The sequence below is a fragment of the Paralichthys olivaceus genome, chromosome 4 (genome assembly GCF_024713975.1).
Source record: "Paralichthys olivaceus isolate ysfri-2021 chromosome 4, ASM2471397v2, whole genome shotgun sequence".
Taxonomy (NCBI): Eukaryota; Metazoa; Chordata; class Actinopteri; order Pleuronectiformes; family Paralichthyidae; genus Paralichthys; species Paralichthys olivaceus.
The window spans coordinates 21,590,736-21,607,673 of NC_091096.1; the positions used below are offsets into that span (position 1 = coordinate 21,590,736).

General features: G+C 41.0%; 1 protein-coding gene across 3 annotated transcripts; it reads left to right on the forward strand.

Annotated features, from left to right (window-relative positions):
* The first annotated feature begins 226 nt into the window (after positions 1-226).
* Positions 227-16,923, forward strand: golga3 (golgin A3). 3 transcript variants are annotated; one of them, XM_020093789.2, is made up of 24 exons: positions 227-362; positions 1,463-1,746; positions 2,839-3,120; positions 3,817-3,935; positions 4,287-5,005; positions 5,194-5,302; positions 5,786-6,092; positions 6,188-6,390; positions 6,500-6,637; positions 6,827-6,988; positions 7,088-7,456; positions 7,851-7,928; positions 9,835-10,098; positions 10,212-10,306; positions 10,605-10,821; positions 11,743-11,886; positions 12,044-12,241; positions 12,350-12,466; positions 12,740-12,879; positions 13,000-13,132; positions 13,412-13,534; positions 13,750-13,914; positions 14,831-14,997; positions 15,109-16,923. In XM_020093789.2, exons 2-24 carry the CDS (start codon positions 1,575-1,577, stop codon positions 15,284-15,286), a joined length of 4,599 nt encoding a protein of 1,532 aa, XP_019949348.2. In that variant the 5' UTR covers positions 227-362; positions 1,463-1,574; the 3' UTR covers positions 15,287-16,923. The 3 variants fall into 3 exon arrangements, with proteins under 3 accessions (XP_019949348.2, XP_019949350.2, XP_019949351.2); XM_020093791.2 differs by having other exon boundaries at positions 14,834-14,997; XM_020093792.2 differs by having other exon boundaries at positions 2,839-2,994.
* The last annotated feature ends 15 nt before the right edge of the window (positions 16,924-16,938 follow it).

Below are 16,938 nucleotides of genomic sequence, written 5' to 3' on the forward strand. Positions count from 1 at the left end.
TTCGAAATACAATTTTCTGGGTCTGTTAAAAAGTGTCATGTTCATTAGTTATTTAAAGGTGTCCTGTTCTCAACTCTTTACGTGGTGTCAGATCCTTGTGCCACAGCACAGATAGTGTGCGTTCATTATTATAGTTCGTGCAATTGAATAGTCGTTGCCTTATATTTGCACCATCACTATGTCGCACAATTAACACAGTAGGTCTTGTATTTAGCTCGTGCGTACACAGTAAACACTCCGCTGCCTCACAAGCTTCATTTGTTCCTCAGATGCTAAATTGTCCGCGACCTATGTTTCTAGTCGGACGTTTAAAGGGACGGAAACTAAACAGCCACGTAGTAAAAGGCGAAGCTCTCAAAAAGGTGAGCATTTACTGTCTTTGATGACATTTACCGAAACTGTCATCAGGTCGTTCACACGCGGGGCTTGTAACAGGTTTACGCGACAGTGGGCAACTCGTTGAATTACTTAGAATACATGTGAAATCGTTCCTGCATCGACGCTGGCGAATCCGGTTAGCATGTTAGCAAATTTAGCTTGACAGCTCCCGTCGTAAACACACCTAGCTAGCTGTCTCGCTAGCATCACGAGCTTCATTTATATTCACCGACCATTCAGTCTAGCATCCGTGTCGTTAGCGGGTAGAGACGAACTAAGACCAGTCGACGCACAAGTGAAACGTTCCAGCCTCAGGTTTTACGTCTATTGATGGCTGTCTCATTCTGTTTGTCCTCTGAAGCTGTTTGTCCAGTAGGACGATGTTAAACGGAGACGATGGTAGATAGCAATCGTGAATTTAGCAACACAGCCGCCGATTCAACTTCTAATTGAAAGCTAAAGACCAATAGTTGAAGATACCTCGAATGTCCATCTGCACACCTCCAGTGTCAGAGTCTGAAAACCAGAAGTGCTAATCGTGCATTGCTTGTTGACAGATGCACAACATTTGTAAGTGGGGCTTATGCTTTACTGAACTGTCTGCAAGTATTTCATCATCTTATCACAAGCATCAGCTGCTGCTGTCAAAGCGATATTCTGCACAATTTTAAATTGACATTTGAAGCGTAACAGTTAATCACCAGTTTGTGAGTCGCTCGGGCCTGTGTCTGACTTATCAGCACATTCCTACAAAGATTCAATTAAATATGTTCTGGTTGAGCCTTAGGTGAGTTTTGGTCTGTTGCATTTTGTTATCACAGCTTGTCTTATTCGTTTCTCTGTGAGAATTTAGTGTTGGTTGCTAGTTAATCTATATTTAACTCACAATCTACTTAACCAACAAGCCAGCTGGTTAGCCCTTGACTCAAGCTTATGTTTAAATTGTAGCACGCTGTGTTGTTACATAACATTATTACTGTCACTGGTGAGGAGCCACAGATTCCTCTGTGATGCATATTTAACTTAATCATGCGTCATATTCTCTTGTTTTAAATGTTTAACTGGATGTTTTTTCTGTCATCAGTGCTGCCTGTGTTCAGAAGTGTTGGACGTGCTCCCAGCTGGCCAGCCTCCAAAGATGGTTTTGTGAATCGTTCTTTCCAGAGGTGCCCCAGCTCTGACTGTTCAGCTTCCTAATGGATATGGAAACCAACCAGTCAGAAGCAGTACAAATGAAGGCCAGTGTTTATCAGGAAGACCAAGTTATAAAATCCAAAGAGACTGAAGCCCCCACTATAGAAGAGGAAACACAAATGGACCCACAAGGACGGGATAACACACAAAACACAAAAGGGAATATTTGTAATGGTGAGTCTGATTTTGTCTTGATGGGATACAAATAAGTTTCTCATATGTAGTGATGTGTACCGAGTCTGCTGACAAATTGTGTTAATGTGACATCATCCACCTCACTACCACTGAGGTAATACCAACCTGAAGGTGGCAGGGCAGGTAAAAGCTGCCATCTGGAAGGATTTTTTCAATATTAGTTTTTTCTGTGTGAACATGAAAATAGATGCTGACTGTTGTGGGTTAGACATACTAATATATTATATATAAAATATTTATTACATTCTTACTAGAATATAACAAAGAACTTTGTCTTCATGCTGTACTATACTTGTTTTCAACTTTGTACTCCAATCTGCAAAGTTTTTCCCTTTAAGCCATATTAATAGGCTCTCCTTTATCCAACACCATGCATGACCTGTTTTACTGTCTACTACAAAGCCCAAGGCCTTCTACTGCTCCATGTTACTCAGCTCTTTACACTAATGCGTTAAATAGCCGAACTGAATTCTAAATAATCATCATCAGAGTGTAACTAATCTTATAGTCTACAGCGTTGGAGCTTTAAGAGAAAACAAACAAACTGGAAACGTATAAATATTTCATATTTGGGTGACTCACAAGAGACACGAGGATAAAAGTGGTCAGAAGTATGGATGGTTGTAACCTGACAGGGGAAATCAGACAGGATTCTTCACAAACATGACAAAGCCCCAAATAGAACACAAACACATATAGGGGTTTTCACAGACTAAACAGTGCACGCCATGTTGAGTATGTTGAAATTGTTGTTCCCCTTCAAAGCCTGGATTAACTATTTTTTATAATCTTTAATAAATAAATATGTATTACTTAATAAGAAACTGTTTTTTCAAAGCCTTCAAAGCAGTTTGCCTTGCAAGTTGAGCCTGGTATTTGTGCTCTTCAAAACAAGAGTAGGTGCACCGTAAGAGATTCTTTAGTAGTCAGCTATAGAGCTTCCTTTCTTTTACTAATGCAATTGAAGCTTGACACAGTTGTCCAGCCAGTTTTCCAAGAGAATCACATCCAACTAGTTCTGAAGACCTTATTGTGACTCTCCTCACATTTCTCACATTCCATCTCTTTCAGGTCCTGTCAGTTCAGGGATGATGTCAAATGGTGATGGACTGGCTGATGGTTTTGATGCTGCAGGGGACACCCGTATGAATGGGTCCCTGCATCCTACAGCACCACCGCAGAGCACCAGCTCCCCTGTCAACTCCCAGATCCAAGGGGACTCCCAAGGTGTGGCTGCTTATCCAACCATGATGCTAGAGAAGTCTGAGGGGGCTAGTGCTGTGGTCACGGTTCACAAGGGTGATGCATTGCAGTCACTCAGACTCAGTATGCCTATGCAGGAGACTGAATTGTGTAAGCATAAACGTATGTGGAGTGAATCCCCCCTTTAAACCCTCCCTGCACTTTTCTGTGGGATAATTTGGTTTTTCGGTTGGGCAAACATTATTTTTAACTCTCTCATGTGTGTATTATCTGAACAGATGGACTCAGTGGGAATGTTGTTTGAGTCCACCTCCTTTCTGCAACTCCCACGGGCATTTAAGGGCTTGATTAGAATTTGGTGTGGGTGCTTCACTTGGAATAGAATGTTGACTAATGGCTGTATTTTGGAACTTATCCCACTGTTATGTTCTCTTTTTGGTTATATTTTAAAGGCATTGTTGCTATGTTCACAATACTTTTATAGCATAACTAATTTTAGGCTTAAGGTGATATTTTTGGCATCATAACATATAAAAACGATATAAACTTTACAGCATGACATGAAGAATCATATACTATCTTTTTGATGCGAATGAACATAGCTTATCCAATTTAGTGCATTTATAGAAGCCATCATTGTATATTTCATACAGCTTCACTCTTCACAATGTACAGCACTGCTTCATACAAGCATTTACACAGTGCCTGACTAATGAAACAACATAAGGGTCATTGTCAGGAGTTCCCTTTTACAGTCATACAAAGTCAATCATGCGTAAATCATCTGCTGTGGTGTACTTGTGATGATTTGATCATCATTAATTTTTTTGGCCTAACACACTTTAGCTATAGCCAACCAGAAGCCATCACTGGAGATGGAGAATGAGGAGAAGATTCGCCTGGATGCTCGCCGGCGCCTGGAGGAGCAGCTCAAACAGTACAGAGTGCAAAGACATAAGGAGAGGGTGAGTACCTCGAGTCGCTGTCAGGTTAGAGACAGCACAACATTTTTATCACAACTTTAAATATAACCAGGTTAACCTTCACTTGACTCAATTTCAAAATTCTCATGTTTCCTCAGCCATCCTTGTCATCCTTCCAGCCTTGTACCCTTCCCTTTTTCACCCATCTATTTGTATTTTAGAGAAATGTTTAGCAATAAACATATTTCACTTTCAATTCAAAAATCCTTGGGGAATGTGAATCAGAAGATTGAGAGACCACAGCTATTCTCTTTGGAGAAATCTTCAGCTGGTTTGGCTCTAATTTGTTGCCATGACATCATTTAAAATTTTTTATTTCCATCTGTTTTCTAGTCTCACCGCACCACCACCAAGAACAGGCCCTTCAGCACACTGGATCCAGAGCTCATGCTTCACCCTGAGGGTCTGCCCCGTGCCAGCACTCTTGCCATGACGAAGGAGTATTCCTTCCTGAGGACCAGTGTCCCACGTGGTCCCAAACTGGGTAGCCTGGGAATTCCACCCTCCAAGGAGAGGAAGTCCAGGTCACCTCGTCCCAGCAAGATCCACTCCTTGGCTGACTACAAGTCTCCTGAGAATGATGAGAGTGGTGGAGGAGGTGGAGTAAGGACAACAGACAACACAATGAGCTCCCTCCAGTCCACCATTAGCTCAGTGTCAACACTGTCTGAGGTTAGTGTGATGTCGGAGGGTAGCACCTGTGAGACAGATGCACAGCCTGGTGCTCCATTCCAAATCGGGGACAATGTTTCAGAAATTGATGGCAGCGAATCAGGAACGAGGCCAGGGAACGATGGCAATGACAGCGACAGCTCGTCCTACAGCAGTGTGTCTACCAGGGGGCCGTATGGTGTGCTCTCTGCAGCAGTGGAACGACAGCATGGGCCCTACACAGTGGAGGGGAGGGAGATTGCAGCTGAGGCCATGGGTCAGTTCCCCTCCCTGCAGGAGGTGCTGCAGGCCGCCAGCGAAGAGCAACACCTGCTGGATCTGGAGCAGCAGAGAGAAGGGACAGCAGAGCCTCGAAGTCGCAGGGACAGTTTCTCCAGCAGGTATTTGTTAAAGTCAGATAGGGATCAAATTATTTTAGCCAAATTCTGTAATTATTTGGTTGATGAATAACAAAACAAAACTTAAAATGTCTGCTTAAAGTAATTTTTGTGACAATAAAAATTGTTAGAGTAATAATTCTCTCTCAATTGTCTGCATTGATGTTCATTTACATTTCATTTTGCTTCAGTGTTTCTTTGGAGAGTTCAGTGATGGGCCATGATGAAATGCTCCAAGTGCTGAAAGAGAAAATGAGACTTGAGGGCCAGCTTGAGTCCTTGTCATCGGAGGCCAATCAGGTTATTGATTTCTATGATCCTATTTTCCACTGCCTCTGGACAAAGAATCCATCCATACACATTTTGTACATCAGTGATCAAAATAACACCTTGAAATATCTTCAAGGTTGCCATTGACAACAATAGATGCAATACTATTTGTATTGGTTAAGCACTAATTAGCAAATATTAGAATACTAACACACTATAATATGATTTTGAACATGTTAATACATTTATCGGCATAAGTATAGCCTCTTAGTACTGGTGGCTATTTACTCTTTTTTCATTTTTAACAGTTTTTCCCCACTTTAGTGCACTAATAGGACTGTCTATGTTTACGTAAACACAACTTGCATTCAATTAATTACAACAATTTAACACCATAATAAGTACTGCTTAGTTGCTGTTTAATCCTGGGTATGCTGCCAAACTTATGACACTATACTAGAATCACTGAGAATGAGTTTGTGTAAGTGCTAATCAAAGTTCTCTGTCCTTCAGGCTCTCAAAGAGAAGACGGAGCTTCAGGCCCAGCTAGCTACAGTCAATGCTCAGCTGCAGGTGAAGAAGGAGGAGGCTCAGGTGAGCCAGGAGAAACGGAGCGCCCTCACTTCAGAAGTTGGCTCGCTGCGGCAGAACTGTAGCCAGCTAGAGAAGTCCATGATGGAACTTCAGGGAAGTCTGGAAAGCAAGAATGCCAGTCTAGCATCACTAAGCAATGACCTGAAGGTGGCTGAGGATCAATACAACAGGCTGATGGGGAAGGTGGAGGAGATGCAAAACACTGTGACCACAAGAGACAATACAGGTGAGTGATGGAGACCTAGAGAGTAGAGTGTAAAAAGATGTTGTCACCATCACCGCTGTTGTTAAAGTAGGTGTTTTGGTCTCATACTTATGCAGTTCAGGAGTTGCGTCAGCAGATGGGTGGTCTTCAGAACCAGCTGCAGCAGGTTCAGCTGGAGCGCAGCACCCTGCAGAGCCGACTGAAAACCTCCCAGGCTGAGATCGATTCTCTCCAGCAGGTCAGACAGTGGTACCAGCAACAGCTGGCACTGGCCCAGGAAGCTAGAGTACGACTGCAAGGTGAAATGGCCAACATGCAGGTGAGGGAGCAAAGCTGATGCCTTTTGGGTTTATTCATCTTACAACTCATTAGACAGACATGTCATGACATTACAAAGAGACATCCTATATTTCTTCATTTTTTCCTAGACTGGACAGATGAATCAAATTGGTACTCTGGAACATCTGAAGCTGGAGAATGTGACACTGTCTCACCAGCTCACTGAGACGCAACATCGCTCCATCAAAGAAAAAGAGCGTATTGCTGTTCAGCTGCAGAGCATTGAGGTATATTCTCCAACCCTGTCTGACCTTACACCATCGTTGATTTTAAAGTCAATATATCCAAAACAACTATTATTCAGCCAGAGACCTTATTTTAAAATAACCAAGCTTTTGTAATTTTACAAAAGTGGATTCAATAAGGAAATGTTTTTTATTGAATTGACCACATTATTTAAAACCTTTTTGATGTAGGCTGACATGCTGACCCAAGAAGCATCTTACAAGCAAATCCAGGATGCAAAGACCATGGTGGAAGACGACCTGCAGCACAAACTGGAGGAGTTTGAGGAAGAGCGAGAGCGCTTATTAATACTGGCCAACACAGCCAGCACCCTGGAAAGGGAACTAGAGCAGGTAGTCATGCCAAATATAACTTGTTTTCATCCTTGGGTTGTTGGTTAAATTCTTTGTGAATTCTGCTCTAAACTGCCTGTCAACCTCTTTCTTTCAAAGGTGAAGTTGAGCCTTTCTCAGAAGGATGTGCAGCTGCAGTCACTCCAGACAGAACATCTGGAGCTGATGCGCCAGCTGACAACCACTCAGGAGAACCTGCACACCAAAGAGCAGTCCATCAACCAGCTAGAGGCCCGCTACCTGGAACTGGAGGCCCAGCTGGCTGAGCTGCAGACAGAGAGCAATGCCAAGGACGACAACATCCATTACCTCCAGAACGAGAAGATTGTCCTGGAGGTAGCGCTTCAAGCAGCGCGGGCTGACAAGAGTCAGCTTGACGAGGGTGCTGACCGGCTCGGAGAGGATGTTCTGGTGGCATCAGATGTCTTAGATCAGCTCAGACAGGAAGTCCAGGTCAAAGTCAATCAGGTATGAGAATGTGATCTAAAAATCTAAACTAACTGCTCATGCACGGTGAAGTCATCACATGCATTACCAGTAGCTGTAGAACAAATATTGACATAACCCTGTGGGCTTGGCTCATCATCATATTTCCATCTACATCTGTTGACACCTTGACTCAGATATGGTTAGATACCATGGTGACCAGGAGTTGTGTATGTACACATGGAAGAAAGTGTGTTTTTATTATCCACATCAGTTTTGACTGGAATTCAGTAATTTAGTCATTTTAATTCCGTTAATTTGATCATAATTACTATGTGTATGAACAATCATATACATTATTATGTATATAATTATTTTTCCTCATGCATTACCTCTCCGCCATCATGTAGTGAATAAAACTTTTGCTTTGTTTCAGATTGAAAGTCTCCAACAGGAAAATAGTGTCCTGAAAAAACAAGCTCAGAAATTTAAGGAGCAGTTCCAACAGCAGAAGGTAAGACATCTCCATGGCTCCTACCTGAGAACGGTCCATCTCTCTCCTACTATGTATCATTAGTAGAAGCCAGAAAGAAGTTCAGACTTAACATACATTTATAAAACACCTTTCAGAAATCTCTCAGTCAGCTGAATCTTGAGCGATTGTTGGAGGATTTATTGTAGAACCAGATGGCTGTCAATTCTGAACAATGCCCAAAGTGCTGGTTGACAGGCCTCAGTGAATTGAGCAATGGAGGATGCTGCTCTTTTTGCATTGACAGGCTGCCATAAAGTGGGTGAAGTTAATTGACAGAATGACAGAAATGTCATTCTTGTCATTTTGGGTCTGAGATTTTGGAGAGCATCTTAAATATCTTTCATGAACAATCAACTTTGATTCAATTTATACTGAAATCCATGACAAGCAAATGGCTGTAACTCTGGTACTAAAGTTCCTGCTTTATCAGCACACGATTTTCTCTACATTGCATCTAAAATAATGACATACATTAGGAGTCTTCTTACTACAATTGACAGATTCAATCCTTTTTTTCTAATCATGTCTGATATAATCAAATTTCAATTTATTTTCTGTAGGACACTTGTGTAGCTGTATATACATTCATGGAAATATTACTTGACCAAGGATCTTTTGACACAAATATCTTAAAACATGCATGTGCTCGTGGATCAGACCTTCACAATAGTCAGGAGGAATTTTGAACTGCTCTTCCTACATATTCTCAGGATGTCTGGATCAAACAGCTCATTCATATCTGGCTGGGACACTCGAAAAACAGATTTGATTTGTTTCAATACATTCTATAGTAGATTTGGATCAGTCATTGTCCTGCTGCATCACCCAACTTCTACTGATCTTCAGCTGGCAGACAGCCACCCTGGCATTTTAATTAGTATGATGTGTTCATAAATTCAGTAATAAATGTTCCTTTGTGGTAATCAGAAGCACAGGCCCATATTACGACACTCCCTCCACCCTGTTTCCCCGCTGGGATGATGATGTCATGTTAATATACTGTGTCCTCCTCACATCACACAAGAGCTGCATGTTCCTCACAAACAAGTCAACTTTAGTCTCATCGGCCCATTAAACATTTTGTCATTAGTCTTGTGGTGTTTCAAAGTGCTCTTTAGTAATGTTCATGAGTGGCAGCTTCCTCTTTGCTGTCCTTGTTAAGGGCAAAGTTCTCCATGCAACTATGCACCATGATTGCATATTGTAGATCTGCATATGGTCATGGCCACAGATTTTAACCAGCTCCAATGATCCCTTAAAATCTTTAGTTGTTACCCTGTCTGTTGTTCTTGTTTTGCCTCTTAACATTCTGCTCTCTGCTTTTTGGAGAGCGCAGTGGGCGTCCACATCTAGTGAGAGCAGCCCCCCCAGAGCTCTATCGCCTCCATTTATCGACTGTTTGTCTGTGGGAAAGTCTTTTTTTGTGAAGCATTGTTCACATCAGCATGTGTTTCTCATGAATAACAAATTAAGTCACCCTGGCTCCATTAAGCTTTGGTTGAATCGTCATTAACCTGCTGCACTTTTTCAAATACTTTTTCAGCCTACACTGAATGATGAATTCTACCTGGATATAGCTTGTGTTATTAATTCAAGTCGATTGTTGTCATTCATTATTATAACTTAGAGGAACAGTTCTCGCCACTGTATAGACTGTCTTCAGGAAAACGTGTCTCACTCAAGCCTCAAGATGACGCAGTGTCTGTGTGATTCCAATCCTGTCGCAGCACTCTCCCCTCCAGTACGCTGTGAAATTGCCTCAGTTGAGATAAACATGAGCGAGCCTACTCACTCTCTTTGAAAGGAGAAAATACTCACTTCTCTTCATTTGGTTTTTGTTTTCTATAAACCCCTCATGAAACACACAATGTTATTGACTTCACAGGTGATGGTGGAAGCATACCGCCGGGACGCCAGCTCCAAAGACCAGCTGATCAGTGAGCTCAAGTCCACCAAAAAGCGTCTGTTGGTGGAGGTGAAGGAACTGAAGCAGGAGCTGCTGGGCGTCCATGGGGAGAAGCAGAAGGCCGAGCTGGAACAGGTCCGGCTGCAGAAGGAGGTGGTGAGGGTCCAGGAGCAGATGAGTAACATGGAAGCTCACCTGCAAACCATTCAGACTGAAAGGGATCAGCTAGAAACGCAGATCCAGGTAGAGAAATTCAATTTTTACTTCGCAAAATATTTTAATTGTGAAGTTAAAATTAAGTAAATTTGCCATTTTGGTATTGTAACATTAGGTTTTCTGTTTTCCTCTCATTTTAGTCTCTACAGTTTGACCAGAGCCAGCTAGCAGCAGTGACACAAGAGAATGAGGGCCTCAGGAAACAGGTGGAGCAAATGGAGGGTGAAGCCAAAAAGTGAGTCATTGTGGTTGTGGAGCCTGAATGATTCCTACAGTAATGATGAATATCTCTGTCGTCATGTGCTATTTATACACACAAATATGGGATATTGATGTCCACATAAACCCATGAGTTAGTACATATGTGTTTTCTGTGTCATTTTTATCTGTGAGTAAAAGTAAAATATGATTGTTAGATTGAACATTCATCACACCCACATCTTGTGTCCATGTATATGTGGGGTCTGGTGAGGGCTATGAACCTAGTATCTCTATGGACAATTTAGATTTATTTTCTAATATGCATTAAATAGGGCCATCTCAGAGCAGAAGGTGCGCGTTAAGCGGCTGGGGACGGATTTGACTAGTGCTCAGAAGGAGATGAAGGCCAAACATAAGGCCTACGAGAACGCTGTGGGCATCCTGAGCAGGAGGCTCCAAGAGGCCCTGACTGACAAGGAGGCGGCCGAGGCAGAACTGGTTAAACTCAAGGCCCAGGTGTCTGATGGGGGAAACAGCCAGGTCTTACAGGTACTGTTACTGTTCCTTGAAAAATGTATAGTTCCAAAATAGTTTGCCACAAAGTAGTAGTGTAGTGTTTAAACATTGATTAACAGTCCTCATCTCATATCCCTTTACCATAAGCTGCTTTCAGACATACACTGAAGTCCAGGTATTCACCTGACATTTTTCGGATGGGCTGTATGTGAGAATGCAAACGTATGAGTCGGTAGCGCTGGGTTTTTTCCTGCAAGCTCTCTTAGTAAAACCTCTGTGGAATGTTCGAAAGAGTCCATGTGAATATAGGACAATAGCATGATAATGTCCAGACGTTATTATTCAAAGTGGGCGAGTTAATGACATTTCTAATGTGTAATAGACACAGAGCTGAAACAAACAAAAATAATACAAATATCTCATGATAAAAAAGTGGAGCCATAAACGTGTTGAAGACAATAATATTTAGTTACAAAAATAGTCTCCCATCTTTAGGTTTTAAACACTGGTGTTTACACTTTGAATGTGTCACATGGTCTATGGTTGTACAGCTTTTAGTTGAAAATGATTCAAATATTTTGACTGAACCTGGTCCGCTGTGTCCGGTCCTGATGGATCCTGTCAGGCTCAGGTCAGGTATCCACAGATACTCAGCTGAGGGTTCACCTGCAGTTCTGTGCTTCCAATGATGTGCAGCTCCAGCTCAGATAACTCTGTAAACCTTCCTTTTCTTTTCCCTTCCCCCTTTCTGTCTTCTAATATTTATTTTGACTTCACATCTAAGATCAAACTATTTTTTTACTTCAATAATACAGCTTTCACTGAATCTGTAACTGCACTGTATTGTTTTTTTGTGGTATTTTATGTCATAGCCTTGACGGGGCATTTACCTATGCTAAGTAAGAAACACTTCAAACAACTATGCAGTTTAAGAGGGTTGTATTTTTCATCCAGGGTAAGATAAAGGCTCTGCAAGAGGAGCTGCAGGTTGTGACCAGCAGCAAGACTATGCTCGAAAAGGAGCTGCAGGAAGTGATCACCCTCACCTCCACAGAGCTGGAGGATTACCAGGAGAAGGTGATGGAGCTCGAGGATGAGGTGAACTACTACAAATTCTAATATTTGGAACTGCTCTCTCTGGCTAATTTGGAAAATATAATTTCCTACTTTATGAAACTTACCATGTATGTGTGAGCTTTATGTTCTTAAATCAATGCATTAATTTATGTTGTGTTGTATTTGTACTATTTCTCAGCTTCAAGAGTCACGGTGCTTCAAGAAGCGGATCAGGAAGTTAGAAGATGCCAACAAGAAGCTAGCACTTGAGCTGGAGCATGAAAAAGGGAAATTGGTTGGATTGGCACAGTCCCACAATACACTGCGGGAGCATTCCAACATTTTGGAGTCTGCCCTCGCTAAGAGGGAAGCAGATCTTGTCCAACTCAACTTACAGGTAAAAAATGTTGTTTGTATTTTTTAATGTTGTTATATTCCTTTATTTTTAAATAAATATACACCAGATTTTTTATGAGAACATATTTATTTTGTTCATTGTTTTTAGGTCCAAGCTGTTCTGAAGCGTAAAGAAGAGGAGGACCAGCAAATGAAGCAGGTGGTACAAGCTCTGCAGCTTTCCTTGGAAAAAGAGAAAACCAAAGTCAAGGACCTGAAGGAACAGGTTGGAGCTCTAATAAGATGCAGGATTTTTTCTTCATTGAGTTGAAATTCAAACTCAACATCATTTTGCTTGTCAAATAATTTAAAGGAGTCTATAATTTAAATATATTTTAATCTGAAGGAGCTTCTGAATAAACCATAAATATTAGAAAGCTGAATTGTTACATGTATCTATAAGAAGTCAATAGCTTTTATCAGTTGTTTAGGGTTAGGATCCTGAATATTCAGATTTCCTGGGGTCTTTTAGGTTGTAATAATATGTTGTGTTCTTTAGGTGGCAGCAGCAAAGGCTGAGGCGGCCCACAATAGAAGGCACTATAGGGCGGCCATGCTGGAGCTGTCAGAGATCAAGAAGGACCTTAAGGCCAAAGAGGACCTGGTGAAAGCCCTGCAGAGTGAATCACTCAAACTACAGTACGAACAATCTGTCTGTAAAAAGAATTCAGTGATTTTAAATCTAATTTTATGTTGTAAAAGTTGCCGTAGTTGTATGTGTTACCACTCATTTATCAGTGAATATTTTGTACTCTGCAGGGCTCAGGATGAACAGCATGCTCAGGAGGTTTCCAGGTTCCAGGAGGAGCTGAGTGAGGCTCATTCACAGCTGCAGATTCTCCAGAAACAACTGGACGAGGAAATGGCCAAACAGCCGCTCACTCACCAAGAGGTACAGATTCTGAAGCAGGGTCAGGCTCATAATTAAATGAAGCTATTAGAAGCCATGGTCATCTACCTCTGATATAATTGACACAATGCAGTTTGTATTTTTATATTTTTAAATAATTTTGGATTTGTCTGAATTTCATCTTAATAGAAAAATGTTTTCATCCACTGTTTTATCGAGGATGAGGGTCCCACTTTTCCAGAAATCTGTTTCAGTTTAGTTTGACCCATCACTTGTTGTTATTGGTGATTGACTGATGACTAACGTCGACTGTTTGTTCAGGTTGAAGACCTGAAGTGGGAGGTGGAGCAGAGGCAAAGGGAGATTGAAGCTCAGAGGCAGCAGGTGGAGATGATGGAGCAGTGTCATCATAGGGAGCTGGACAACCTACAGACAGCTCTGGGGGCAAGTTTTCACTACATTTTAAAATATGGACACAATGCTCTCAACTGCATAAGAAATTAGATATTGTTGTATTTGCAAATACATACAATTATATTTACAATTGGAGTCAAGAGGGAAACACAGGATGAAGTGAACTTCTGCACTCAATTTATGATTACCATCATCTGGCCCGTTCAAAATGATTTATAATAAACAAAATGATCTGTCGGGCTCAGAACATCAAGGTGGAGCTGGAGTCAGTGCAGGAGGAGCTGAGCAGCACCAGGAAGGACAAGTTTATGCTGCAGGCCAAAGTGGGTGAACTGAGGAACAGCATGAAGACCGTCCTCCTGCAGAACCAGCAATTCAAACAGGACCTCAAACAGAGCCGCCTGAGGAAGGTAACACAGTGTTTCTTCTCTTTGAAAAGTTTCTCAAAAGGTCTGCAGACTACAGACTGGGCAAATCTCTGAACATTTCAACTTGACTAATAAGCTACTAAAGCATTTTCAGATATGCACTAAAGTGTATAGAATTTTGTGGAGGCCTCTATGTGAAAACACAAATGTCAGAATCTTTTGTTTTGGACATTTTTTCTCTCTAGCCGCAAAGTTAAATGTCTGGAAAATGTAAGAGTGAGCCCATGTGAGAATACAGCAGGAAAATTCTGAGTGGGCATGTTGATGATGTTTTGTACATGTGACGGATGCGAAATTGGAAGAGTACCAATATCACAGATTGACGGATGAGAGATGTCAGAAGATGCTGACGATCATGCCAACTTGGAAAGACAATGAGATTCAACAGCTTTTAGTGTGCTTTCTGCTGCGAAATTAATACATGATGTCCTGCCTCCATCATGCCTTAACGTTGCGGAAACTCTCATCTCAGACTCTGCTGCATTCTTCAGATGTGAAAGGCAAACTAAAATATCCCAAAATATCCAGACATTTTATGGAGTTCATGTCTGAAATCAGATTTTGTAACTTATCATCATTTGAAACTCTCTGTTGTTAAGTTGCTCTTTATTCGTCTTGCCATGGTGGTTTTCAAATATTAGCAAAAAATCATTCAAGAATTTAGAAGTTAGAAGGTAAAGAACTTTATAGCTAGATGTTAGTATTTTCAGCATTTGAGCTGACACCACTTGCTGCTATGTAGTTACCCAAATGGGTGTACCCCTACATTTCTACAGCATGACTAATGCTCACAAAGCCAAAGATTTAAAGGCCAGTGTTGTAAGTACAATCCCAAATAAGAAACACCTGCTCAAGAAAAGTGACTAAATCCCCCCCTGTAATGATGTTATTGCTGCAGCAGCGGATGGAGCTAAAGAGTGAGGGGAACCCATCCAACTCTGTGACACCAGTGAAGATCCCAGACTGTCCAGTGCCTGCCTCCCTCCTGGATGAGTTACTGAAACCATCAGCTTCTGTCAACAAGGAACCGCTCAACAACCTGCACAACTGTCTCCGGCAGCTCAAGTAAGCCTATTGTTGTGACTGCATGATAGAACATTATTGACGTACCTTCATAAAGCATTTTGTGTTGTTCCCCAAAAGCCAGAATACATATGACGTGTTTTTTTCCCTCAGGGAGGAGATGGACAGCCTCCAGAAGCAGATGGAGGAACACACAGTAACAGTGCATGAGTCAGTGAGCTCATGGACAAACACAGAACTGGGACTTCAGAACAACATCTCCAAATCATCAACACCGCAAACCAACATGGTGGTAAACAACAACAATGAAGCAGAACAGCAGGAATCATAACAGAAGAACTTTTCTCAGGCCAATAGAGGGAGAGTGGAGTTTTATCCACAAAGGCACCTTTTAGTCTCATAATCTTTCTCTTAACAATTGCTGCCAACATTTGGCGTTCTCCCATTGGCACAGAAGTGCTTTTGCAGAGTAATACTATATATATCATAGCTTTATTCTTTCCTTTTTTTGATGGTTGTTTATATTTTTGTTTTGCTAATTTCACACTTATTTATTTATAGATAAAGAATTACAACTTTTCATTTGAGAGCCCCGGAAAGGACCCCACTTCTTGAGTTGATCTGTGGGGCCATTTTTTCCCCCCCTTAGTTCAGCAGGTTTACTCACTAAAAGGTACTTAGTCATTGTTCCCTTTTAAAAAATAAATTGGTGGCTTCAATGCTGCTTAAAAATGGTTGACATTATTTTAAAGTGTTTTTGGTGACAGAAACAACAGTTGAGTCTGCCACCAGACTGACAATGAACTGTTCTTCCATTTCTTTGTGCCTGTGTATGAGTGAAGTTGCCTATCTATGATTTAACAGACATGCTTACACTTCCATGTTGTTTCTAAAAAAAACCTTGTGGTGAAACATCATCGCTCCTTTTCAGGAAGTTAAAAGTCATATACAACTGTTATCTGTCTTCTTTTGTATGGCCTCTTGTTAAAATGCAGTGTTTCTTATTTTGGATGTTACCATATCACCTTGGGTTCTTACAACTCTATAAACATTAATCTCAGTTATGTATGGAGGTGTTTTATCTAGCATGGACTGCAGTAATTCGCACGCAAAAAAGCCTTAAGCAATCTTTAATATGCTGTAAAGGACTAAGTCAGTTTGGATGAACGTATTTCTGATGAGTGTGTGTGCAAGATGTAATGTGTTAATTGTTTGTGTGTGCAAAGAACGGTTTATTGTATAGTAAGTGGGTCACATTAACTGACATTGCACAGTAGGTGATCAAACCTAGGCTGAGAGAGAAAGACGTAAGACGATGCAGAAATGTTACTTCTATCAGCAGGTGCAATCAGATGTGTTCATTTTCTGTTGTTACATTTGGTAGATACTGTATTAACAAAAGATAACCCTTGAATCAGATGTTATTCTTGTGTTATGGCTGTTTCATGGGTAATGGATAAGTTAATTGTTTCCAGAGGTTAATATATATAAATACACTTCCTTTTTTGTATGATTGTAACTTTATCATAACTGTTTAATAGTGTAAAGAAGATGAAATGCAAGATATCAAATGCAAACCATAAAGCAAAGCCGATAGTAATTTGGGTACATCTTGTAGAGAGGTCATTGGATGGTTTAGATTTCTGCATGCAATTTTGCTGCAGCTGTCGATGCTCATTACCACATGAAGAAAAACAGTTTTTGAAATACCAAATTTCCAAAGGGACAATGCATATTTTTAAAATGCTGGTTGGTGTTAACAACAAAAACATTGAAGATCGAACTGTATTCAAGTTGAACTTTCACTGTAACTCAAATCAGTATGTAACTAACATTTGCGCTGTATGCATAAACTTGCTGTATGTTCTTTTCTTCTTTTCAAAGATTGGAATCCATTCATTCCTGTTTTATCATTTGTACTGGGAGATGTGGTTGTAACCATCATAAAATTGCACTATTCATCTGTCATCACCGCTTGTGCTC

Coding starts and splice junctions, on each gene's coding strand:
- golga3 (XM_020093789.2), top strand. CDS start 1,575: ATGGATATGGAAACCAACCAGTCAGAAGCAGTACAAATGAAGGCCAGT. Junction 12,242..12,349: donor TTGTCCAACTCAACTTACAG/GTAAAAAATGTT, acceptor CATTGTTTTTAG/GTCCAAGCTGTTCTGAAGCG. Junction 14,998..15,108: donor AACTGTCTCCGGCAGCTCAA/GTAAGCCTATTG, acceptor TTTTTCCCTCAG/GGAGGAGATGGACAGCCTCC.